This window comes from Balaenoptera musculus, chromosome 11 (genome assembly GCF_009873245.2).
Source record: "Balaenoptera musculus isolate JJ_BM4_2016_0621 chromosome 11, mBalMus1.pri.v3, whole genome shotgun sequence".
Classification (NCBI taxonomy): Eukaryota; Metazoa; Chordata; class Mammalia; order Artiodactyla; family Balaenopteridae; genus Balaenoptera; species Balaenoptera musculus.
The window spans coordinates 97,250,357-97,277,821 of record NC_045795.1 but is presented as its reverse complement, the minus strand read 5'-3'; the positions used below and the strand labels follow the sequence as shown (position 1 = coordinate 97,277,821).

The window sequence follows — 27,465 nt, the reverse complement described above, 5'->3', positions numbered from 1 at the left end:
GGCCCTCCCGGGTTCCTCGCCGCGCTAAGGTTCAAGCCCCGAGCTGGGGCCGTTCAGCTCTCCCGCACCGCTTCGGGTCTGGGGGGCTCTGGCCCTGCCCGTCCGGACCTTTCGGAGGGGGAGGCCAGACGGAGGCCGCGGAACCTCCCAGAACTCTGCGGGCCGCGTCTGCTGCTTCTTTTCCTTCTCTTTCCCCAACAATTGACAACAAAACCCCAAACACCGTTGGAGCTACTGTGGCCTGAGCCCTTAGTAGGTTCCAAGCATTGTTCCTAATCTCAGCCTACTAACAGCCCCATGAAGTCGGGGCTGTTATTATCGACCTTTGACAAATGAGGAAGCTGGAGGTTCAGAGAGGTGGAGCCTCTTGCACAGGGAACAAGTGGCAGAGCTGAGATTCAAACCCTCACAACCATTCCCTTCTCCCACCTCCCGCCTCTCCCAACAGAGATGTTTGTGGAACAGGTGCTTAGCCCAGGGCCCCGAGGTATGACGGGCACTTCAGGAAACTGATGTAAGGATGAGCTGAATGCCCCTGTGAGGCAGGGGCTCGGGCTTTTAAACCTCTGTGGTATCCACAGTGTACATTCACTCCACACTTACTCATCCAGTGAATGACCGCCAGTGGGAACTAATGGATAGAAGCATCTAGCCTGAGCCTGGCACAGAGGGGGGGTTCAGTAAGCCGGTACTCTCGGGAAAATGGCTGTGCCTGTGTTTTTGAGGAAACATGGGTGAACCCAGAAGTCTGGACGCTGGGTTTGGTTCTTGCTTTGCAGGGCACTGGGTTTTAAATTTCTCGGGGTTTTTTTGGTCTCTGATTCTTCAGCTGCTAAGTAGAGTTGGGGTCTCTTACACCTGGCACTCAGCTCTTTTTAAATGAGTGTTTAACTCATTAAGTAATTCTGAAGAGCTGAATTGTTTTGAGGGCTGTCTTTTACTACTTAAGGAAGACCGGACATCTTGAGGTGCTTAGGAGGAGGGACTTTTTTTTTTAAAGAGCTTAAAAAAAAAAAAAAAGCACTTGTTCATCAATCCTGGTTGGTGCGTGAGAGTGGTTCAAAATAAATGCTGGTTATCTCCAAGGTCCTCTGGCGAACTAGTATGAAACTATCAGTAAGCTTTCTTCCTGCCTCTGCTTAGCCCTCAGCCATTGATTTAGGGAATTGGATGTAAGGACTAGATGGGCAGCCTAGTCAAGTGGAAAGCTTTGTGGGCTGGGAGTTAGCAGGTGGGGCTCTTCTCCCAGCTCCACCTTTAACTAGCTCTGTAACTTGAGCAGGTGCTTTCTGTTCCCTGGGCTTCTTCATCTCCTTAGTCCATCGGACAGCTCTGATGAACTCTGCCCTTCGGCCTTCCCAGTGCACATGTGAGAGTACTTTGTAACCGGGACAGCTTGGCACACGTAGGAGATGCTTCTCTTTATCTTCCTTACTTGCCTTTGCAGACCTCGGGGGCCTGCTTTGTAGGGCATCTAGACTTTGGTGAGAGAACCTATGCTTACTTGACATGTACCTTTTGAACTGCTTTGCAGCCATCCTCTTCCAGTATCCACCTTTCTGAAAAGTCAGGTCAGACTTTATACCTGCAGGGCTTGTGCTGGAAAAAGATGAAATGGGGGAAATGGTAAGAAATATCATTTCCAGTCTGAAACCTCCTTTTCCGTCCCTTTTCTACCCCAAGAGTTTTGAGAGAATAGTGGTTGAACAAAGTAAAACTGCACTTTTGTTCATTTACTTATTCATTCAGCAGATAGTCACTGAGTTCCTTCTGTTTGCAAAGCACTGTGCTGGGTGATTTGAGAGGATTCAGAACGGCCAGTGACACCGACCCTGGCTCCAGGGAGCTCACCTTCTAGTTGGGAGAAGAAACAGTGTAAAGTGTTGTAGACATTTATTGTTGATATTCAGAGGAATCCAGCCAGTTGGGGAATCTGGGAATCTTCAAGATGGTGAGGGGCGGGGGCAGCGTAATTTGAGCTGAACATCAGAGAATGGGTAGGAAGGTGATGACCATGGCAGCTCTGTTCCAGCCCTACAGACTGGGCTCTGTCACAGATGGTGTGCCAGGGAGCAGCCTCAGGAGAATCAATTGAACCAATTAATCAAAGTGTTAGGTGTTAACCCTGTTACACAAAAAACTGCCTGGAACATCAGAGGCTCTGTCGTCCAGGAAGGAACCCCAGCCACAGCTCCCTCAGGGTCCCTCTTCAGCCTCAAATGTAGCCAGGACCTCTCATGCCGCCATCCCCCCTTTGCTCATGTTATGCCCTCTGATTGGACTGTACTTTTTTCCCCTGTGCCACCTGGCAAATTCCTCATCATCTGAGCCCCAGTTTATGTCCACCACCACCAGCCTCTCAGACTGCTATAGCACATGTTAACCACCATTAAAGTATTTATCTTGCTTTGTTGGGGTTATTTATGTGTAGGTTTCTCAGGGGCAAGAAGTACCTCTTTTTCGTGTCTGCATCTCCAGTTCCTGGCACAGCGCTAGGCAAAATGAAGGCACTTAGAGTGAACATTTACTGAATGAATAAATGAATGAACAGATACAGTCAAGAACTTTAAAAATGATCAGTGGGTTCAATGAGATGATTGCATTCTAACTACTATCAGTGCATTTACCAACAATATCTTTGGTTCTAGGTGTCAGTAATTAACACCGTGGATACTTCCCATGAGGACATGATTGTAAGTATTCCTTTAGCCCTTCCTCACATGCTGTGGACATGGGCATTTCTGTTGATCATTTATGAATCCACTGTGGCTTTGCAGCCTTTGCTAGTTAGGCTGTAACCTGAGGGGTATGGTCAGTCTCCCAGCAGTGCCCTCTGAGTTGGCAGGGCTGTGATAGTCTGGTCACTGTATGGCAGGAGAAACCTGGAAACAGTTTGTAGCTCAAGGTCCTCAGTCTCCTGGCCAAAAAGTAACCATCTCTGGGATGGGATGGAAGTGGGTGCAGAGGTTTGAATTAGTCTTCCCACCTATCTTCCTCCTGCTGTCACTTCTTAGCCCCATTGGAAAGGGAAGAAAAAAATAGGAAAATGACTCAATACAAAGGCAGAGCCAGGTAGGACCGCCACAGACAGCGGGCCAGACAGTACCCTTTGAACCAGAAGTCATTAAGTCAAGGCGTTTCCTGAGAGGCAAACATAGGGTTTGGTGTAAGACAACAGGGCTGTGGGAGAAGGTCCAGAGGTTAAAGTCTCCGGCAGCAAAGATGTGGACTCTGCTTCTTGCAGGGCAAGGAGTCCAGGTAGCCTTTGAACAGGAACCCAGGTCAGTCAGCCTACAGCATTTCATCCCAGGCATCCTGCCCTCACAACCTTCCCACCAGCAGTTGCTTTTGAGTTTCTGAGGGGCTGCCTAGTCTCAGAATTGTAAGTTCCCTGGATGGGATCATGTGTGTTCTAGCTGTGAGACCACACCTCCTTGGAGACAGCATGGCACCTTGGGTAGGAAGATCCGGTCTGAGATCCCTAGTCAATCTTTTTTTTTTTTTTTTTTTTTTGAATTTTATTTTATTTTTTTATACAGCAAGTTCTCATTAGTTATCCATTTTATACATATTGGTGTATATATGTCAATCCCAATCTCCCAATTCATCACACCACCACCACCCCGCCGCCACTTTCCCCCCTTGGTATCCATACGTTTGTTCTCTACATCTGTGTCTCTATTTCTGCCCTGCAAACCGGTTCATCTGTACCATTTTTCTAGGTTCCACATATATGCGGTAGTATACAACATTTGTTTTTCTCTTTCTGACTTCACTCTGTATGACAGTCTCTAGATCCATCCACATCTCTACGAATGACCCAATTTCGTTCCGTTTAATGGCTGAGTAATATTCCGTTATATATATGTACCACATCTTTATCCATTCATCTGTCGATGGGCATTTAGGTTGCTTCCATGACCTGGTTATTGTAAATAGTGCTGAAGTGAACGTTGGGGTGCATGTGTCTTTTTGAATTACGGTTTTCTCTGGGTATATGCCCAGTAGTGGGATTGCTGGGTCATATGGTAATTCTATTTTTAGTTTTTTAAGGAACCTCCACACTGTTTTCCCTAGTGGCTGTATCCATTTACATTCCCACCAACAGTGCAAGAGGTTCCCCTTTTCTCCACACCCTGTCCAGCATTTGTTGTTTGTAGATTTTCTGATGATGCCCATTCTCACTGGTGTGAGGTGATACCTCATTGTAGTTTTGATTTGCATTTCTCTAATAATTAGTGATGTTGAGCAGCTTTGCATGTGCTTCTTGGTCATCTGTATGTCTTTTTTAGAGAAATGTCTGTTTAGGTCTTCTGCCCATTTTTTGGATTGGGTTGTTTGTTTTTTTAACATTGAGCTGCATGAGCTGTTTATATATTTTGGAAATTAATCCTTTGTCCGTTGATTCATTTGCAAATATTCTCTCCCATTCTGAGGGTTGTCTTTTTGTCTTGTTTGTAGTCTCCTTTGCTGTGCAAAAGCTTTGAAGTTTCATTAGGTCCCATTTGTTTATTTTTGGTTTTATTTCCATTACTCTAGGAGGTGGATCCAAAAAGATCTTGCTGTGATTTATGTCAAAGAGCATTCTTCCTATGTTTTCCTCTAAGAGTTTTATAGTGTCCAGTCTTACATTTAGGTCTCTAACCCATTTTGAGTTTATTTTTGTGTATGGTGTTAAGGAGTGATCTAATTTCATTCTTTTACATGTAGCTGTCCAGTTTTCCCAGCAGCACTTACTGAAAAGACTGTCTTTTCTCCATTGCATATCCTTGCCTCCTTTGTCATAAATTAGTTGACCATAGTTGTGTGGGTTTATCTCTGGGCTTTCTATCCTGTTCCATTGATCTGTATTTCTGTTTTTGTGCCAGTACCATATTGTCTTGATTACTATAACTTTGTAGGATAGTCTGAAGTCAGCGAGTCTGATTCCTCCAGCTCTGTTTTTTTCCCTCAAGACTGCTTTGGCTATTCGGGGTCTTTTGTGTCTCCATACAAATTTTAAGATGATTTGTTCTAGTTCCGTAAAAAATGCCATTGGTGATTTGATAGGGATTGCATTGAATGTGTAGATTGCTTTGGGTAGTATAGTCATTTTCACAATATTGATTCTTCCAATCTAAGAACATGCTGTATCTCTCCATCTGTTTGTATCATCTTTAATTTCTTTCATCAGTGTCTTATAGTTTTCTGCATACAGGTCTTTTGTCTCCCTAGGTCAGTTTATTCCTAGGCATTTTATTCTTTTTGTTGCAATGGTAAATGGGAGTGTTTCCTTAATTTCTCTTTCAGATTCTTCGTCGTTAGTGTCTAGGAATGCAAGAGATTTCTGTGCATTAATTTTGTATCCTGCAACTTTACCAAATTCATTCATTAGCTCTAGTAGTTTTCTGGTGTCATCTTTAGGATTCTCTATGTATAGTATCATGTCATCTGCAAACAGTAATAGTTTTACTTCTTCTTTTCAAACTTGTATTCCTTTTATTTCTTTTTCTTCTCTGATTGCCGTGGCTAGGACTTCCAAAACTATGTTGAATAATAGTGGTGAGAGTGGACATGCTTGTCTCGTTCCTGATCTTAGAGGAAATGGTTTCAGTTTTTCACCATTGAGAATGATGTTTGCTGTGGGTTTGTCGTAGATGGGCTTTATTATGTTGAGGTAGGTTCCCTCTATGCCCACTTTCTGGAGAGTTTTTATCATAAATGGGTGTTGAGTTTTGTCAAAAGCTTTTTCTGCATCTACTGAGATGATCATATGATTTTTCTTCTTCAATTTGTTGATATGGTGTATCACATTGATTGATTTGCGTATATTGAAGAATCCTTGCATCCCTGGGGTAAATCCCACTTGCTCATGGTGTATGATCCTTTTAATGTGTTGTTGGATTCTGTTTGCGAGTATTTTGTTGAGGATTTTTACATCTATATTCATGAGTGATATTGGTCTGTAATTTTCTTTTTCTGTAGTATCTTTGTCTGGTGTTGGTATCAGGGTGATGGTGGCCTCGTAGAATGAGTTTGGGAGTGTTCCTTCCTCTGCAATTTTTTGGAAGAGTTTGAGAAGGATGGATGTTAGCTCTTCTCTAAATGTTTGACAGAATTCACCTGTTAAGCCATCTGGTCCTGGACTTTTGTTTGTTGGAAGATATTTAATCACAGTTTCAATTTCATTACTTGTGATTGGTCTGTTCATATTTTCTGTTTCTTCCTGGTTCAGTCTTGGAAGGTTATACCTTTCTAAGAATTTGTCCATTTCTTCCAGGTTGTCCATTTTATTGGCATAGAGTTGCTTATAGCAGTCTCTTAGGATGCTTTGTATTTCTGCCGTGTCTGTTGTAACTTCTCCTTTTGCATTTCTAATTTTATTGATTTGAGTCCTCTCCCTCTTTTTCTTGATGATTCTGGCTAAAGGTTTATCAATTTTATCTTCTCAAAGAACCAGCTTTTAGTTTTATTGATCTTTGCTATTGTTTACTTTGTTTCTATTTCATTTATTTCTGCTCTGATCTTTATGATTTCTTTCCTTCTCCTAACTTTGGGTTTTGTTTGTTCTTCTTTCTCTAGTTCCTTTAGGTGTAAGGTTAGATTGTTTATTTGAGATGTTTGTTGTTTCTTGAGGTAGGCTTGTATTGCTATAAACTTCCCTCTGAGAACTGCTTTTGCTGCATCCCATAGGTTTTGGAAAATGTCGTGGATCGTTTGGATCGTCGTGTTTTCATTGTCATTTGTTTCTAGGTATATTTTGATTTCCTCTTTGATTTCTTCAGTGATCTCTTGGTTACTTAGTAACGTATTGTTTAGCCTCCATGTGTTTGTGTTTTTTACGTTTTTTTCCCCTGTAATTGATTTCTAATCTCATAGTGTTTTGGTCAGAAAAGATGCTTGATAGGATTTCAATTTTCTTAAATTTACTGAGGCTTGATTTGTTACCCAAGATGTGATCTGTCCTGGAGAATGTTCCATGTGCACTTGAGAAGAAAGTGTATCTGGTGTTTTGAATGGAATGGCCTATAAATATCAATTAAATCTATCTGGTCTATGGTGGCATTTAAAGCTTGTGTTTCCTTATTAATTTTCTGTTTGGATTATCTGTCCATTGGTGTAAGTGAGGTGTTAAAGTCCCCCACTATTATTGTGTTATTGTCGATTTCCTCTTTTATAGCTGTTAGAAGATGCCTTATGTATTGAGGTGCTCCTATGTTGGGTGCATATATATTTATAATTGTTATATCTTCTTCTTGGATTGATCCCTTGATCATGATGTAGTGTCCTTCCTTGTCTCTTGTAACATTCTTTATTTTGAAGTCTATTTTATCTGATATGAGTATTGCTACTCCAGCTTTCTTTTGATTTCCATTTGCATGGAATATCTTTTTCCATCCCCCCACTGTCAGTCTGTACGTGTCCCTAGGTGTGAAGTGGGTCTCTTGTAGGCAGCGTATCTATGGGTCTTGTTTTTGCATCCATTCAGTGAGCCTGTGTCATTTGGTTGGAGCATTTAATCCATTCACATTTAAGGTAATTATCGATATGTACCTATTACCATTTTCTTAATTGTTGTGGGTTTGTTTTTGTAGGTCCTTTTCTTCTCTTGTGTTTCTCACTTAGAGAAGTTCCTTTAGCATTTGCTGTAGAGCTGGTTCGGTGGTGCTGAATTCTCTTAGCTTTTGCTTGTCTGTAAAGCTTTTGATTTCTCCATTGAATCTGAATGAGATCCTTGCTGGGTAGAGTAATGTTGGTTGTAGGTTCTTCCCTTTCATCTCTTTAATTATATCGTGCCACTCCCTTCTGGCTTGTAGAGTTTCTGCCGAGAAATCAGCTGTTAACCTTATGGGAGTTCCCTTGTGTGTTATTTGTCTTTTTTCCCTGGCTGCTTTCAGTAATTTTTCTTTGTCTTTAATTTTTCCCAGTTTGATTACTATGTGTCTTGGCATATTTCTCCTTGGGTTTGTCCTGCCTGGGACTCTCTGCGCTTCCTGGACTTGGGTGGCTATTTCCTTTCCCATGTTAGGGAAGTTTTCCACTATAATCTCTTCAAATATTTTCTCAGGTCCTTTCTCTCTCTCTTCTCCTTCTGGGACCCCTGTAGTGAGCATGTTGTTGCGTTTAATGTTGTCCCAGAGGTCTCTTAGGCTGTCTTCATTTCTTTTCTTTCTTTTCTGTTTATTCTGTTCCGCAGCAGTGAATTCCACCATTCTGTCTTCCTGGTCACTTATCCGTTCTTCTGCCTCAATTATTCTGCTATTGATTCCTTCTAGTGTATTTTTCATTTCAGTTATTATATTGTTCATCTCTGTTTGTTTGTTCTTCAATTCTTCTAGGTCTTTGTTAAACATTTTCTTGCATCTTCTCGATCTTTGCCTCCATTCTTCTTCCAAGGTCCTGGATCATCTTCACTATCATTATTCTGAATTCTTTTTCTGGACGGTTGCCTGTCTCCACTTCATTTAGTTGTTTTTCTGGGGTTTTATCTTGTTCCTTCATCTGGTACAGAGTCCTTTGCCTTTTCATCTTGTCTGTCTTTCTGTGAATGTGGTTTTTGTTCCACAGGCTGCCGAATTGTAGTTCTTCTTGCTTCTGCTGTCTGCCCTCTGGTGGATGAGGCTATCTAAGAGGCTTGTGCAAGTTTCCTGATGGGAGGGACTGATGGTGGGTAGAGCTGGGTGTTGCTCTGGTGGGCAGAGCTCAGTAAAACTTTAATCCACTTGTCTGCTGATGGGTGGGGCTGGGTTCCCTCCCTGTTGGTTGTTTGGCCTGAGGCGACCCAACACTGGAACCTACCCGGCTCTTTGGTGGGGCTAATGGCAGACTCTGGGAGGACTCACACCAAGGAGTACTTCCCAGAACTTCTGCCGCCAGTGTCCTTGTCCTCACAGTGAGACACAGCCACCCCCTGCCTCTGCAGGAGACCCTCCAACATTAGCTGGTAGGTCTGGTTCAGTCTCCTATGGGGTCACTGCTCCTTCTTCTGGGTCCTGATGCACAAACTACTTTGTGTGTGCCCGCCAAGAGGGGAGTCTCTGTTTTCCCCAGTCCTGGTGAAGTCCTGCAGTCAAATCCCGCTAGCCTTCCAAGTCTGATTCTCTAGGAATTCCTCCTCCCATTGCCGGACTCGTAGGTTGGGAAGCGTGACGTGGGGCTCAGAACCTTCACTCCAGTGGGTGGACTTCTGTGGTATAAGTGTTCTCCAGTTTGTGAATCACCCACCCAGCAGTTATGGGATTTGATTGTATTGTGATTGCGCCCCTCCTCCTGTCTCATTGTGGCTTCTCCTTTGTCTTTGCATGGGGGGTATCTTTTTTGGTGAGTTTCAGTGTCTTCCTGTCCATGATTGTTCAGCAGTTAGTTGTGAATCCGGTGCTCTCGCAAGAGGGAGTGAGGGCATGTCCTTCTACTCTGCCATCTTGAACCAAACTCCTAGTCAGTCTCTTAACTTTTCTGAGCCAGCCCTGATTTCCTCATAGCTAAGATGGGGAAAAGTATGGATATGCTACCTCTCTCTGTGGGTTCATCTTGGGGAACAGATGAGACAAAGCAGTAATGACTGATGTCTGCATGCTCACTGTGCATCACACCCCATGCTGAATACTTCTCATTTAACCTTCATAACAACCCTCGAAGTCAATGCCATCATTAACTCCACTTAAAGATAAGGAAACTAGGTTCAAGGGTATTAGGGAATTTTCCTAAGGTTGCACAGCAGATAACTTGATATAGGATTTAAATCTCTTAGGTTCTTTGCCCTACTTCCTCCCAAAGTGTGTGATAGCACTCTGCAGGAGCAGTGCTTCAGAAAACACTTGCAGAGAAGCTCTGTCTTAACACCTGCCATGCCTACCTTCCAAGAAGCCAAGACCTGGAATGGTGGAGGGGATTGACCTCCCAAGAAGAATCAGAATGTTTTCCTTGGGTAGGGAGGTGAGGAAGGAATGTTGAAGCAGACGAAATGATTGCTTCCCTTTGAAAGGATGTGATTGCCCCTGATGACCGCAAGAGTGACAGCTAATAGTTCCTGAAACCCCCAAGGTGCAACAGTGAAGAAAGTGTCATCCGTTGGAATAGGCAGGGCCAGCAAACAGGAGGGGCCAGTAAGTACAGTGAGGCAGCAGGTGGATTGGCTCAGAGGAGCCATCGCCCAGATGGAAAAGGAGCTGTGAGCAGGGCCCAGCCCTAGGTCTGGATGGCCAGGCAGCATCGATGACGTCGGTTCATCAGTGATGGGACCAGTGACCTTTAAGGCATGAGTGGAGAGTCTGGGGTACTGGGCACACTACTAGGGAAAAGGTCAAGTAGAAACCCAGGAACAAAGGTCCACAAAGGATCCAGGGCCATGGGTGGAGGAAGGAGCCTAATGTCTGAATGGAACCGTGTGTGCAGGCCAGATGTGCATCATGGAGGACCTGATTGGGTTCTGCGGGCAGTCAGTGGCCTGCTTCTTTGGGTCAGCATTAGCCCTGGGTTCTGGCGCTGAGCCAAACCTCCCTGGCAGCCACGGAGCCTCAGAGCACAGTGGGGCGTGAGGAAGGAGGAAGTAGAGGGAAGCTAGGCAATCTTCTTTTCTCCCATACCCTCCCTGCAGAACAGGGTTGGGAAGGACTTCCCCTGTGATGTAAAGGGTCTAAAAGCAGCTGGGTGTGGTTTTTCTTGTCCCTTTCAGAAGGAAATTACCTGTCAGAGAAGTGAGAATGTTGACATGCTAGCTTCCTGCCCGATAGTGATGGTTCTTTGAGGTTTGATTAATTTCGGGTAGATTCTGGTCCACACTAGACTCAGTCCTGGTGACTGCCCCCACCCCACGCCCCTCCGCCCAGCCTGCCGGCTTCCCGAGCTGTCCTCTCTTTGCAGCATGACGCCCAGATGGACTACTACGGCACCCGCCTGGCAACCTGCTCATCAGACAGGTCCGTGAAGATCTTCGACGTGCGCAACGGAGGGCAGATCCTCATCGCCGACCTCAGGGGGTGAGTGCAGCCGACCCCGGGCAAGGTCTCAGAGAGTGTTTGGGCTTCTCAGACGTGGCAGGAAGGGCCGAGGGCCAAATCAGAGCAGCCCGCAGTGCAGTCAGCGGAGAGGACACCTGGTCCCAGCCAGCCGGCTGCCCTCATCAGGTATCCCAGGCCGATGGAGCCAGGAGCGAATGCCAATTCTGCCGCCCAAATGCCCACTGGCAGACCTGGGGCGAGGGAGTCAGTTATAGGCTCCCAGAGCCTCCACCCACTCACCCCCAACACAGGCTGCCGCTGTCTCCGCCCAGGTAGAGCCTACTTGCAACAAGCGTCCAGCGGCCACTGCTATTTTCAAAAGTGGGAAACTAGCTTTTTTTTTTTTAAACAAGTTTAGCTACCACATGATCTAAAGTGACTCAAGGCTGGTGATCTAAGAATGTAATAGTAATTATATAAATCCCATAATTCTGCCTGTTTGCCCATGGCAGGTACTCAGTGAATATTTACAAATGTTTGATTTACCTTTCTCCCTGTTGAGATTCTTGAGATCCTGGCTCTCTCATTTTTGTGGCCGCACGCTAGTGCTTTCCCTCAGTTCACTACCTCAGGTAGATGGGGTTCTTAACCTGGGTACCATGGATCTCCAAGGGTTCTGTGGGTAGAATTCAGGAGGTGGTGAACTGGGAAAGGGAAAAAATTACCTCTTTATTTTCAGTGACTCTGATATTTAGCATTTCCTTCAATTATGGCTATAGGCCAGGAACCACAGTAGTATTCATAGTACCTGTCACTTTGTTACCAATAGGAGTCATAGATTTTTTTTTAAAATAAATTTATTTATTTATTTATTTTTGGCTGAGTTGGGTCTTTGTTGCTGCATGTGGGCTTTCTCTGGTTGCGGTGAGCGGGGGCTACTCTTCATTGCGGCACGCAAGCTTCTCATTGTGGTGGCTTCTCTTGTTGCGGAGCACAGGCTCTAGGCGCACGGGCTTCAGTAGTTGTGGCTCGTGGGCTCTAGAGTGCAGCCTCAGTAGTTGTGGCACACGGGCTTAGTTGCTCCGCGGCATGTGGGATCTTCCCGGACCAGGGCTTGAACCCGTGTCCCCTGCATTGGCAGGCGGATCCTAAACCACTGCACCACCAGGGAATACCGTCACAGATATTTTTATATCACATTACAGTTGTAGCTTTCTCAAAACAGCATTTATGCTTATCACTACTTTGAAGTTAGAATGGTTATTAGACTTGCCACTAGAGTTTGTTACTTAAAGTGTTAACAAAGAAGCACACGTATCACTAATAACATAAATTGTTCTTTAACGTTTTGATAACTGTATATCAATATAATTGGGTTTTCTTTATAGTCATAGTTCTATGTATTTTATCCATTATTCTGAGAAGGGACCATAACGTTCACCAGACTGCACAGGAGAAGTTAAGAATCGCTGACAAGTGGGTGTTCAGTACATGTTTGTGAATGGATTAAAAAAGACATAGCTAAGTCAGTAGCCATTTAGGGAGAAAGGCCTAGAAGTTCCACCTCTTCCTGAGTGTCAGGAGTCCAGTGGCTGAGGAGCCGAATGCCGCCTTCCCTGCTCAGTAGCCCGTGGCTGAGCGGAGAGCTCTGAGGGTGAGGCCTGGCTGCCAGCACTGGCGGGGGCTGCACGTCTCCTGTCACTCGGTCCTCTGCTCTGTGTTTTTCTTGTGCTCAAAGTATGAAAAATATGGGAGGGTAGTAAATTCAGGCCCCCATTCTTTGTTCCCTCCGTTAAAATTATGCTAGTTGTAGGACGTTTGAGTCTACAGGAGTTTCATTAGCAGCTCCTTTGTAGAGACTGGGGATGGACCATTGTCCCAGCTGGAGGGAGGAGAGCTCTGAGTGTCAGCAGTCCCGGGCTGAATGGGTGAGCAGGGAGCAGTGCTCAGAGCTAACAGGCATCAAGCTTGTGTTTTTTCCTTTTCTTGTACCAAGCACTGTTCTAAGCTCTTTACTGAGTTATCACGAACATTTCCCTCATGACCGCCATGTGAAAGAAGTCTTGTTGACATCTCTATTAAGAGACAAAGCCAAAGAGAGGATATGGCCCTGGCCTAAAGTCAAGCAGCTAGTGAGTGTGGAGTGGGTGTGAAAGAGCCTGTCCCATCCCCTCTGTGCCATCCACCTCTTGTGTGCTGGGTGCCCCCCGTTCTGAGGGACGGCCCCAGTACAGAGCCTAGCACAGGGTACGTGCTCAGACAGTGAACGCACAGAGATGGGAAGAGAAGAGGGAGACATGCCTTTTGAAAAAGTTAAAAGAGTAGTGGCAAGTATCAAAATGAAATAGTTACTGCCTCCTCAAGAAGGTGACCGTCTGGGAAGATGAGTAGTGATTCATCTACAGATATATCCTGAGCACTTGTGGGGGTGAACCCTGGATCTGTTGGTGACTGTGCTGATGCCAGTAGATGTAGGCTATGCTGGCCACCGTCTGGGGCAGGTGAGGGCTCTGCCGGGTTGGGACAGAGGGGCTGACTCGCCTTCGGCCTCAGGGTCCTCACTGCCCAATGACGGTCCCTTTTGGAGTGACATTATACACAGCTCTCCGTTTTGAAATTTTTAGGCAGTTCTGTCCTGAGAAGCCATTCACTTCTGTCCAAAGTAGTGGCTGGCAGAGCACTGTGGGTTCCTTTGGCCCATTTGAGCAACCTCTGACCCTCTCCCCTTGCAGTCATGAGGGTCCTGTGTGGCAAGTGGCCTGGGCCCATCCCATGTATGGCAATGTCCTGGCATCGTGCTCCTACGACCGGAAAGTCATTATCTGGAAAGAGGAAAATGGCACCTGGGAGAAGACGCATGAGCACACGGGACACGACTCCTCAGGTACACTGAGTGTGGCGGGAGAGGGCGGCGGGCAGAGGGGCCCTGGGGGAGAGGGGGAGTCCTCTGTCTTGGCTAACGCTCGGCTTTCCCCTTGTGATGCTCCTCGTTTGTCCCTTGGGCTTCAGTTGCTTTTCTGTTACTCTGTCCACAGCAGAGGTAAGGCCTTAAGACCTAAAGCCAATCCAAAGCAAAATGAGAAAAGCAAAGACAACATAGCGAGATTTTTGGTTTTTTAAGGTTTATTCATTTTAAGTACTGGCCTTGTTCTCAGATTATAAGATAGGCTTCAGTTTATGATGATGTTAGTGATGGGTTTTTTAAATCTCCTTAATTGACAAAATTACAACCTCCCCCTGGTGATCCCTACAATTTTTTTTTTAGAAATTTAGTACAACAGTAAGTCTCAGCACTGAAGGTCTGCTCACTGTGCCTCCCTCCTTCCTGCAGTAAACTCTGTGTGCTGGGCCCCCCATGACTACGGCCTGATCCTAGCTTGTGGGAGCTCGGATGGAGCCATCTCTCTGCTGACTTACACTGGGTTGGGCCAGTGGGAAGTGAAGAAGATCAACAATGCTCACACTGTAAGTCACACCCTTCCTGTGTATAGGGGGTAGCTCTGTGGCCTTGCCACGTGTCCCCGTTCACTCCTTAGAGAGTGGCAGGAACAGTGTCACGGCTGTGCAGTGGGCCAGGGGAGGGGGCTGCTGATCAGACATGCTTGGGGGAGCAGCGCTGAGCCTCTCTGCTCTGAAGCCAGACAGGCTGCATCCAGGGAGGCCAGTTGGCACCAGCCTCATTCAGCCCATGGCAGGGTTGGCACTGGTTCCTCCAAGTCGTGGAGGGCCAGGGCACTGGCAAGGTGGCAGCAGTAGGCTGCCTAACTGCCACTCTTGCCATGGACACCTCAAGTTGACATGGCCTGCAGTGGTCATTGGGACCCCTGGAACTGAGTGGGCGTAAAAATCATCATAGGAATTTCGTTCTCTACTTGTAGTCATTGGACATTAAGGTTAAAACAGTCAGGAAAGCACAGTGGGGCTTCCCTGGTGGCACAGTGGTTAAGAATCCACCTGCTAATGTAGGGGACACGGGTTCAAGCCCTCGTCCAGGAAGATCCCACATGCCGCGGAGCAGCTAAGCCCGTGCGCCACAACTACTGAGCCCGTGCACCACAACTACGGAAGCCCACGCACCTAGAGCCCATGCTCCGCAACAAGAGAAGCCACCGCTATGAGAAGCCCACACACCACAATGAAGAATAGCCCCCGCTCACCGCAACTAGAGAAAGCCTGCACACAGCAACAAAGACCCAACGCGGCCAAAAATAAAATAAAGTAAATTAAGTAAATTTAAAAAAAGAAAGAAAGAAAGCACGGTGGACAGTGAGGTGAAATCTCACATTTATTGAGCGTCTATTGTATGTCATGTAATCCTCTCAAATGTTTGTGAATGAAGGAAAAAATAACAAATGTACAGATTTGCAAGGTAACCAGTCCTGTTCTCATTTTATGATTAGGTAAGTGAGGCTTAGAAAAAGTAAGCGACTTAGAGAAGGTACTGTGCTGAGGTTAGAACCCTGGAATCCATGTACCTTCTGCCTACACAGCAGTCCAGCTTTCATGGCCCCAGCACTTCTGAAAACTACCCAGATGGAAGTCAGCAGCCCCAAGTTTGACACTGTACTTTTGCAGTTCTCAAATTCAGGGGGTCCACAGCCTGCCCAGCCTTCAAGGCCCCAGGAGCCTGTCTCAGGGTCTTGTTACTTGGGACCCTGTGATCCCCATCTGCTGAATAACTTGCAAAACTGAATAGGCTGAGAGGCTTCTGGGAAGATGGTGGGGAATGGCAACATAGTGCTTGAGTCTTTTCCAATCTTTGCATAGAAACCAGCAGAGCAACTAGGTAGCAAAACCAAAACCTCCTGAACAACAGTTAACAACAAAACTGGGTAGCAAGGTATTTCCACAAACTCCAAAATACAAGCAGAGAGCAATGGACCACTGACAACCGCAAGACTGCGAGGTATTGGCATCCGAGCAGGAGGAAGAAGTAATGCGATGCCTTCCAGCACACCTGAGGAGTACCCCCAGAAGAGCCAACAGGTGTTCACTGGAAAGCATAGCTGGCCGGTTGGTGAACAGCAGCTGTTTGAGAACAGGAATTTTGTACTTTTGTCTGTAACTTTTTTTTTAATTAAGATAAAATTCACATATCATAAAATTCACCCTTTCTTAGAAGTATACAGTTCTGTAGTTTTTAATATACTCATGAAGTTGTACAGCTCTCACTGCTAATATCCAGATCTTTTTCATCACCCAAAAAGAAACCCCATTAGCAGTTACTGTCCACCCCACCCTACCCCTAGCCCCAAGCAATGCTAATCTGCCTTCTGTCTCTATGGATTTGCCTATTCTGGACATTTCCTGTAAATGGAATTATACAGTATGTGGTCTTTTGTGACTGACTGCTTTCACGTCGCATGTTTTCAAGGTTCATCCATATCATAGCATGTATCGGTGCTTCATTCCTTTTTATGGCTGAATAATATTCCATTGTGTGAATACACACATTTTATTTTGCCATTCATCAGTTAGTGATCATTTTTAGCTATTATGAATAATGCTCCTACAAACGTTTGTGTGTCCGTTTTTGTGTTTTTAACTTTCTTGGGTAACTACTTGGGAGTAGAATTGCCAAGTCATGGAATCTCTGTGTTTAACTTTTTGAAGTACTGCTAACTGTTATCCAAATTAACTGCACCATTTTACATTCCTGCCAGCAGTGTATGAGGATTTCAGTTTCGCCACATCCTTGCCAACACTTGTTGTCTTCTTTTTGATGATAGCCATCCAAGTGGGTGTGAAGTAGTACCTCATCGTGGTTTCGATTTGCATTTCTCCAATGACTAATGGTGTTGGGCATCTTTTCATGTGCTTATTGGCTATTTGTATCTCTTCTTTGGAGAACTGACATGGGGCCTGGGGGTTGCATGACCTCATACCAGGTGAGTGCAGGGAGCCCACCAAAAGAAAGACTAAAGGGACTTGGGGAAATCGGACCCTCATGAGCCACTGGGCTTGCTTCCACAATAGTGCCCCTCGTGAGCAGAGGGACACAGAGCCAGAGAGGGACACGCACTGAAAGGAAAGAGAGGATGTAGACCAAAGTGGGGGAGAGGAACAGAGCCAGGAAATCCCAGAAGTAAGCTGTCACATTTGTTACCACTACACAAAAACAGACACTTCTGGACTTAGAAAGGCTTTCCTGAACCTCATTTGATCAGGAAGACTAATTTCACTTAAAAATAACAGAAAAGTATTTGAGGTGAAATCTCAAAAGTTTTCCTTTAAGAAAGTTTTTTCCTTTAAGAAAAAATGAATATGCAGAATAACATTCTCACAGGCAGTGAAAGAAAGACATGCCCACAAAAACAGAACCAGTTGTCACCCACTATTTCCAATCAAGCTAAGAGACTTTTTTAAAATGACATAAGACATTAAAAAATAGCATAAATCAAAAAAAAATAGCATAAATCAAAATTAGAAAGACTCCGAAGAAATGAGGTGACAGAACTCAGGAAAGAGTTAGAAATTAAAAATTATTTCATAAATAAAGACTAAACTAGAAGGAATACCAGAGCAAATAAACACAACAGATAATGCCTTAAGAGAAATAGTGTGAAAAAGGAAAAAAAGAAAAAATGAAGAAATAAAAAGATGTTGACAAAAAGTGAAGACAAGCAGAGATCAAACGTGAATATTAGGAGTCCAGAAGAAGAAAACAGAACAAATACTAAAAACTGATCAAGAAAACTACCTTAAAATTTAAAACAATATTTGAAACTACATATAGAGCATACCCTATACTTAAGACTACCAACCCAGAATCACCAGCAAAAAGACCTAAGTATAGTGAAATTACTGGCCTTCCAGGAAAAAAAAAAAAAAGTCCTTTGGGCATCTAGGCTAAAGGAGCCATGTAACTTACAAGGGAAACAATTGGATTATCTGGCTTTTCAACAGCAATGATCTGTGCATGAGAAAATGGAGAACACATTTACAATACTCAAGGAAAGAACGTGTGAGCCAAGGATTTATAACTAGCAAAGTTGACTTTCAAGTTCACACAAAGACTTATATACAAAAGTTCATAGCAACTTTAATAGCCAAAACCTGGAAATAATCCAAATGTGTATGAACAGGTGAATGAGTCAACAAATTGTGGTATATCCATACTACAGAAATGCTACCTAGCAATAAAAAGAAATGACTATTGATAAACACAAGATAAATGAATTTTAAAATAATTATGCTGACTGGAAAAAAATCAGACAAAAAGTACATACTGTGATTTCATAGCATGGAAAAGCAAACTGTAGTGACAGCAGATCAGTGGTTGCTAAGCTTGGGGGGTGTGGGCGGCAGATGGATTGCAAAGGGATCCCAGGAAACTTGGGCATGATAGATGTGTTCATTCTCTTTTTTACCAATAATTATCTTTTTAATCACTTCTTTTTTTTATTGAGGTATTAACTAATCACTTCTTTTTTTTATTGAGGTATTAACTAGTCGCCAAGCTGTACATCACATCACCATGACTTACTTATTTTATAACTGAAAGTTTGTATCCATTCAGCCAGTCTGTGTCTTTTGGTTGGAGCATTTAATCCGCTTATGTTTAAGGTAATTACTGATATATATGTTCTTACTGCCATTTTGCTAATTGTTGTGGATTTGTTTTTGTAGGTCTTTTTTCTCCCTGTCCTCTTTTGTTTATCTCTTGTGATTTGATGACTAACTTTAGTGTTGCTTTTGGATTCCGTTTTCTTTTTTGTGTGTGTATCTATTGTAGATTTTCAGTTTGTGGTTACCATGAGGTTTTGATATAGCGGTCTATATATAAACAAGGTTGTTTTAAGTTGCTGGTCTTTTCATTTTAAATGCATTCCTGCATTTGTCCTCTCCTCTTCTCATGATTGCTGGTTTTGATGTCATATTTGTGTCTGGATGATTTCCTACCTTTACTGTATGTTTGCCTTTACCGGTGAGCTTTTCTATTCGTAATTTTCCTGTTTCTAGTTGTGGCCGTTTTTTCCCGCGCCTAGAGAAGTTCGTCTAGCATTTATTGCAAAGCTGTCTGGTGGTGCTGAAATCTCTTAGCTTTTGCTTGTCAGTAAAGCTTGTGATTTCTCCATCGAATCTGAATGAGAGCCTTGCTGGGTACAGTACTCTTGGTTGTAGGTTCTTCCCTTTCATCACTTTAAATATATTGTGCCACTCCCTTCTGGCCTGCAGGGTTTCTGCTTAAAAATCAGCTGATAACCTTATGGGAATTCCCCTTGTGTGTTATTTTTTTTTCCCCTTGTTGCTTGTAATATTTTCTCTGTCTTTAATTTTTGTCAATTTGATTATTATGTGTCTCAGCCTGTTCCTCCTTGGGTTTATTCTGCCTAGGACCCTGCACTTCCTGCACCTGGGTGACTTTCCTTTCCCATGTTAGGGAAGTTTTCAGCTATTATCTCTTCAAATATTTTCTCAGCTCCTTTCTCTCTCTCTTCTCCTTCTGGGACTCCCATAATATGAAGTTGGTGCATCTAATGTTGTGGCAGAGGTCTCTTAGACTGTCCTCATTTCTTTTCATTCTTTTTTCTTTATTCTGTTCCGTGGCAGTGATTTCCACCATTCCGTCTTCCAGCTCACTTAAGCGTTCTTCTGCCTCACTTATTCTGCTATTGCACTTGATCTTAGCCAAAAGGCCGAGAAGTGATTTATTCTGCTATTGATTCCTTCTAGTGTATTTTTCATTTCAGTTATTGTATTTTTCATCTCTCTTTGTTCTTTAGATCTTCTAGCCCTTTATTAAACATTTCTTGTATCTTCTCAGTCTGTGCCTCCGTTCTTTTTCCAAGATCTTGGATCATCTTTACTGTCATTACTCTGAATTCTTTTTTGGGTATATTGCCTATCTCCACTTCACTTAGTTGTTGTTCTGGGGTTTTATCTTGTTCCTTTGTCTGGGACATATTCCTCTGCCATCTCATTTTGTCTAACTTTCTGTGATTGCGTTTTCTGTTCTGCAGGCTGCAGGGTTGTAGTTCTTCTTGCTTCTGGTGGATGAGGCTGGTCTGAGAGGCTTCTGCAGGCTTCTTGATGGGAGGGACTGGTGGACGGAGCTGGGTCTTGTACCTCTGGTGGGCAGGGCCGGCTGTGGGCTCAGGAAGACTTGGCAGCCTGTATGCTGATGGGTGGGGCTGTGTTCCCACCCTGTTGGTTGTTTAGCCTGAAGCGTCCCGGCACTGGAGCCTATAGGCTGTTATAACTGAAAGGTTGTACCTTTTGACCTCTTTCACCCATTTTGCCCATCCCTCATCCCCACCTCTGGAAACCACCAATCTGTTCTTTGTATCCATGAGCTTGGGGGTTTTTATTAATTTCACACGTAAGTGAGATCATACAGTTTTTGATTTTTTTCTTTCTGACTTATTTCACTTAGCATTATGCCCTCAAGGACCATCCATGTTGTTGCAGATGGTAAGATTTCATTCTTTTTTATGGCTGAATAATATTCCTCTGTGTGTGTGTACACACCCCACCTATTTATCCATTCATCCATTGATGGACACTTAGCTTGTTTGCATGTCTTGGCTATTATAAATAATGCTGCAGTGAGCGTGGGGGGTGCAGATATATTTTGAATTAAGGGGGTTTTGTTGGGTTTTTGTTTGTTTTTTGGTGTAAGTAGCCAGAAGTGGAATTGCTGGGTCATAAGATAGTTCTCTTTTTCATTTTTTGAGGACCCTCCGTACTGTTTTCCATAGCGGCTGCACCAATTTACATTCTCACCAACTGTGCACAAAGAGGTTCCCTTTTCTCCACACTTGCTGTTTCTTGGCTGTTTGATAATAGCTATTCTTGACAGATGTGAGGTGATATCTCATTGTGGTTTTGATTTGCATTTCCCTGATGATTAGTGATGTTGAGCATCTTTTTATGTACTTGTTGACCCATCTGTGTATCTTCTTGGGAAAACCATATATTCAGATCCTCTGCCATTTTTAAGTTGAATTATTTGGTTTTACTATTGAGTTGTATGAGTTCTTTTATATTTTTGATATTGACCCCTTATTAGATACATGATTTACAAATATTTTTTCCCATTCCGTAGGTTGCCTTTTCACTTTGTTGATGATTTATTTTGCTGTACAGAAGCTTTTTGTTTGATGTAGTTCCCCTTATTTTTGCTTACGTTGCCTTTGCTTTTGGAGTCAGGCCCAGAAAATCATCACCAAGATCAATGTCAAGGAGCTTAGCACCTGTGTTTGCCTCTAGGAGTTTTATGGCTTCAGGTCTCACATTCTTTAATCCATTTTGAGTTCATTTTTATGTACAGTGTAAGATAGTGGTCCAGTTTTGTTCTTTTGTTTGTGGCTGTCAAGTTTTCCCAACACTGTCTGTTGAAGAGACTGTCCATTCCCCATTGTATATTCTTGGCTCCTTTATCATAAATTAACTGGCCACATATGCATGGGTTTATTTCTGGGTTCTCTGTTATGTTCCATTGATCTATGTGTCTGGTTGGTTTTTTGTTTGTTTTTTTGTTTTTGTTTTTGGTTTTTCTTTTTTACATTTTAGTGATGGTAGAAAATATCAGGTAGACAAGTAAATTGTAGATAGCCAGTAACAGTGTTGTAAAGAGTATGTGTCTGTTTTTAATGCCAATACCATACTGTTTGATCACTGTATCTTTTTAATAAAGGGGTCTTTTGTGATTCCATACAAGTTTTAGGATTGTTTGTTCTAAACAAACAATTTAAATTTTAGGATTGTTCTGTGAAAAATGGCATTGGAATTTTGATAGAAATTGCATGGAATCTGTAGATTGCTTTGGGTAGTATGGACACTTCAGCAATATTATTTCTTCCAATCCATGTGGACGGATATCTTTCATTTGTGTTGTCTTTAATTTCTTTCATCATTGTCCTCAGTGTACAGGTCTTTCCCCTCATTGGTTAAATTTATTCCTAGGTATTTTATTCTTTTTGATGCAATTGTAAATGGATTGTTTTCATAATTTCTTTTCTGATAGTTCATTGTTAGTGTATAGAAATGCAAGAGATTTTTGTACATTGATTTTGTTTCCTGCAGCTTTATTAAATTCATTTATTATTTCTAACAGTTTTTTGGTGGAGTCTTGAGGATGTTCTATATATAATATCATGTCATCTCCAAATACTGACAGTTTTACTTTTTCCTTTCCAATTTGGATGGCTTTTATTTCTTTTTCTTGCTTGATTGCTCTGGTTGGGACTTCCAATACTTTAATGAGTCAAAGTGGCAAGCATGGACATCTTTGTCCTGTTCCTGATCTTAGAGGAAAAGCTTTCAGCTTTTCACTATTGAGTATGATGTTAGCTATGGGTTTGTCATATATGGCCTCTATTATGTTGAGGTACATACCTTCTATACCCACTTCGTTGAGAGTTTTATCATAAATGGATGCTGAGTTTAATCAAATGCTTTTTCTGCATCTATTGAGATAATTATGATTTTTATCCTTCATTTTGTTAATGTTGTGTATCACCTGGATTGATTTGTGGGTGGTAAACCAACCTTGCATCCCTGGAATACATCTCATTTGATCATGGTGTATGATCCTTTTAATGTATTGTTGAATTTGGTTTGCTGGTATTTTGTTGAGGATTTTATCATCTTTGTTCATAGTTATTGGCCCGTTTAGATTTTCTGTTTCTTCATGATTCAGTCTTGGAATGTTCTGTGTTTCTAGGAATTTATCCATTACTTCTAGGTTGTCATTTGTTTGCATATTATTGTTCATAGTGGACTCTGATGATCCTTTGTATTTTTGTGGTATCAGTCTGTATTTCATTTATTTCTGCTCTGATTTTTGTTGTTTCCTTCCTTCCACTAACTGGGCTTCATTTGTTATTCTTTTTCTGGTTCCTTGAGATGTAAAGTTAGGGTGTTTTTGAGACCTTGTTTGTCTGTTTGTTTCTTCAGGTGGGTATTTATTGCTGTGAACTTCCCTCTTAGAACTACTTTTACTGCATCCCATAAATTTTGGTGTGTTGTATTTCCATTTTCAGTTGTCTGAAAGTATTTTTCTATTACTCTTTTGATTTCTTTGTTAACCCATTGGTTGTTCAGTAACATGTTGTTTATTCTACACATATTTGTGGATTTTCCGGTTTTCTTCTTGTAATTGATTTCTAGTTTCATATCATTGTGGTCAGAAAAGATGCTTGATAGGATTTCAGTCTTCTTAAATTTATTAAGACTTTTTTTGGCCTAACATATGATCTATACTGGATAATGTTCCATGTGTACTTGAGAAGAAAGTATACAGGCATACCATGGAGATAGTGCAGGTTCAGTTCCAGACCACCACAATAAAGCGAATATCACAATAAAGGGAGTCACATGAATTTTCTGATTTCCCAGTGCACATAAAAGTTATGTTTAAACTCTACTAGTCTACTGACTGTACAATAATATCATCATGTCTAAAACAATGTACATACTTTAATTTAAAAATGCTTTATAGGTGAAAAAGCTAAAACCATCATCTGAGCCTTTAGCAAGTTATAATCTTTTTGCATCAGTAACATCAGAGATCACTCATCACAGGTCACCAAAACAAATGTAATAATGAATAAGTTTGAAATATTACGAGAATTACCAAAATGTGACACACAGACAGCCAGTGAGTAAATGCTGTTGGAAAAATGATGCCAATTGACTTCCTTGACGTAGGGTTGCCACAACCTTCAGTTTGTGAAGAACTCAGTATCTATCAAGCGCAATGAAACAAGACACAATAAAGTGAGGTATGCCTGTATTCTGCTACTTTTGAATGGAACGTTCTCTATATATCTGTAAAGTCCATCTGGTCTAATGTGTCCTTTAAGGCTATTTTCTGTCTGGATGATCTATCCATTGACATAACCCTACTATTATGATATTGCTGCCTATATCTCCTTTTAAGTCTGTTAGTATTTGCTTTATATATTTTGGTTTTCCTGTGTTGAGTGCGTAAATGTTTACAAATGTTACATCCTCTTGTTGAATTGACTCCTTTATCATTATCTAATGCCCTTCTTTGTCTCTTATTACAGTCCCTGTATTAAAGTCTATTTTGTCTGATATAAGTATAGCTACCCCAGCTTTTTTGGTTTCCATTTGCACGGAATATCTTTTTCCATCCCTTCTTTTTTCAGTCTGTGTGTGTCCTTAAATTTGAAGTGAGTCTCTTATAGGCAGCATACAGATGGTTCTTGTTTTTTAAATCCAGTCAGCGACTCTATGATGTCTTTTGATTGGAGAATTTAGTCCATTTACATTTAAAGTAATTATTGATAGGTATGTACTTATTGCCATTGTGGTTTTTTCTGGCTTTTTATAGTTCTTTTGCTCTCTTCCTTTGCGGTTTGATGACCTTTAATGGTACGCTTACATTCCTTTCTCATTATCTTTTGTGTATCTACTATAGGTTTTTCCTTTGTCCTTACAATGAAGTTTACATATATAACAATCCATATTAATAGTCTATTTTAAGTTGATTACAACTTAAGTTTGAACCCATTCTAAAGCTCTACATTTTTTAAAAAGATATATATTTTATGTATTTATTTATTTATTTATTTTTTAATCAGTCATCAATTTTATACACATCACTGTATACATGTCAATCCCAATCGCCCAATTTAGCACACCACCATCCCCACCCCACCGCAGTTTTCACCCCTTGGTGTCCATACGTTTGTTCTCTACATCTGTGTCTCAACTTCTGCCCTGCAAACTGGTTCATCTGTGCCATTTTCCTAGGTTCCATATACATGCATTAATATACGATATTTCTTTTTCTCTTTCTGACTTACTTCACTCTGTATGACAGTCGCTAGATCCATCCACGTCTCAACAAATGACTCAATTTCGTTCCTTTTTATAGCTGAGTAATATTCCATTGCATATATGTACCACAACTTCTTTATCCATTCATCTGTCGATGGGCATTTAGGTTGCTTCCATGACCTGGCTATTGTAAATAGTGCTGCAGTGAACATTGGGGTGCATGTGTCTTTTTGAATTATGGCTTTCTCTGGGGATATGCCCAGTAGTGGGATTGCTGGGTCATATGGTAATTCTATTTTCAGTTTTTTAAGGAACCTCCATATTGTTCTCCTTAGTGGCTGTATCAATTTACATTCCCACCAACAGTGCAAGAGGGTTCCCTTTTCTCCACACCCTCTCCAGCATTTGTTGTTTGTAGATTTTCTGATGATGCCCATTCTAACTGGTGTGAGGTGATACCTCATTATAGTTTTGATTCACATTTCTATAATAATTAGTGATGTTGAGCATCTTTTCATATGCTTCTTGGCCATCTGTATGTCTTCTTTGGAGAAATGTCTATTTAGGTCTTCTGCCCATTTTTGGATTGGGTTCTTTGTTTCTTTAATATTGAGCTGAATGAGCTGTTTATATATTTTGGAGATTAATCCTTTGTTGATTCGTTTGCAAATATTTTCTCCCATTCTGAGGGTTGTCTTTTCGTCTTGTTTATGGTTTCCTTTGCTTTGCAAAAGCTTTGAAGTTTCATTAGGTCCCATGTGTTTATTTTTGTTTTTATTTCCATTACTCTAGGAGGTGGATCCAAAAAGATCTTGCTGTGATTTATGTCAAAGAGTGTTCTTCCTATGTTTTCTTCTAAGAGTTTTATAGTGTCCGGTCTTACATTTAGGTCTCAAATCCATTTTGAGTTTATTTTTGTGTATGGTGTTAGGGAGTATTCTAATTTCATTCTTTTACATGTAGCTGTCCAGTTTTCCCAGCACCACTTATTGAAGAGACTGTCTTTTCTCCATTGTATATCTTTGCCTCCTTTGTCATAGATTAGTTGACCATAGGTGCGTGGGTTTATCTCTGGGCTTTCTATCTTGTTCCATTGATCGATGTTTCTGTTTTTGTGCCAGTACCATATTGTCTTCATTACTGTAGCTTTGTAGTATAGTCTGAAGTCAGGGAGTCTGATTCCTCCAGCTCTGTTTTTTTCCCTCAAGACTGCTTTGGCTATTCGGGGTCTTTTGTGTCTCCATACAAATTTTAAGATGATTTGTTCTAGTTCCGTAAAAAATGCCATTGGTAATTTGGTAGGGATTGCATTGAATGTGTAGATTGCTTTGGGTAGTATACTCAGTTTCACAATATTGATTCTTCCAATCCAAGAACATGGTATACCTGTCCATCTGTTTGTGTCATCTTTGATTTCTTTCATCAGTGTCTTATAGTTTTCTGAGTACAGGTCTTTTACCTCCTTAGGTAGGTTTATTCCTAGGTACTTTATTCTTTTTGTTGCAGTGGTGAATGGGATTGTTTCCTTAATTTCTTTCTGATCTTGCATTGTCAGTGTCTAGGAATGCAAGAGATTTCTGTGCATTAATTTTGTATCCTGCAACTTTACCAAATTCATTGATTAGCTCTAGTAGTTTTCTGGTGGCATTTTTAGGATTCTGTATGTATAGTATCATGTCATCTGCAAACAGTGACAGTTTTACTTCTTCTTTTCCAATTTGTATTCCTTTTATTTCTTTTTCTTCTCTGATTGCCGTGGCTAGGACTTCCAAAACTACATTGAATAATAGTGGTGAGAGTGGACATCCTTGTCTCGTTCCTGATCTTAGAGGAAATGCATTCAGTTTCTCGCCATTGAGAATGATGTTTGCTGTGGGTTTGTCGTATATGGCCTTTATTATGTTGAGGTAGGTTCCCTCTATGCCCACTTTCTGGAGAGTTTTTATCAGAAATGGGTGTTGAATTTTGTCAAAAGCTTTTTCTGCATCTATTGAGAGGATCATATGGTTTTTATTCTTCAATTTGTTAATATGGTGTATCACATTGATTGATTTGCGTATATTGAAGAATCCTTGCATCCCTGGGATAAATCCCACTTGATCGTGGTGTATGATCCTTTTAATGTGTTGTTGGATTCTGTTTGCTAGTATTTTGTTGAGGATTTTTGCATCTATATTCATCAGTGATATTGGTCTGTAATTTTCTTTTTTTTGTAGTATCTTTGTCTGGTTTTGGTATCAGGGTGATGGTGGCCTCATAGAATGAGTTTGGGAGTGTTCCTTCCTCTGCAATCTTTTGGAAGAGTTTGAGAAGGATGGGTGTTAGCTCTTCTCTAAATGTTTGATAGAATTCACCTGTGAAGCCATCTGGTCCTGGACTTTTGTTTGTTGGAAGATTTTTAATCACAGTTTCAATTTCATTACTTGTGATTCGTCTGTTCATATTTTCTGTTTCTTCCTGGTTCAGTCTTGGAAGGTTATACCTTTCTAAGAATTTGTCCATTTCTTCCAGGTTGTCCATTTTATTCGCATAAAGTTGCTTGTAGTAGTCTCTTAGGATGCTTTGTATTTCTGCGGTGTCTGTTGTAACTTCTCCTTTTTCATTTCTGATTTTATTGATTTGAGTCCTCTCCCTCTTTTTCTTGATGAGTCTGGCTAATGGTTTATCAATTTTGTTTATCCTCTCAAGGAACCAACTTTTAGTTTTATTGATCTTTGCTATTGTTTTCTTTGTTTCTATTTCATTTATTTCTGCTCTGATCTTTATGATTTCTTTCCTTCTGCTAACTTTGGGT

The 27,465-nt window shown here is 41.9% G+C and overlaps 1 protein-coding gene across 1 annotated transcript in view; it reads left to right on the top strand.

The window, feature by feature from the left end:
- SEC13 (SEC13 homolog, nuclear pore and COPII coat complex component) overlaps window positions 1-27,465 on the top strand; it is a 51,685-nt gene that overhangs the window by 194 nt on the left and 24,026 nt on the right. The window contains exons 2-5 of the mRNA XM_036869195.1: window positions 2,649-2,693; window positions 10,843-10,958; window positions 13,652-13,803; window positions 14,251-14,384. Of these exons, the coding sequence (XP_036725090.1) occupies window positions 2,649-2,693; window positions 10,843-10,958; window positions 13,652-13,803; window positions 14,251-14,384 (447 nt within the window). The remainder of the gene's footprint in view (window positions 1-2,648; window positions 2,694-10,842; window positions 10,959-13,651; window positions 13,804-14,250; window positions 14,385-27,465) is intronic.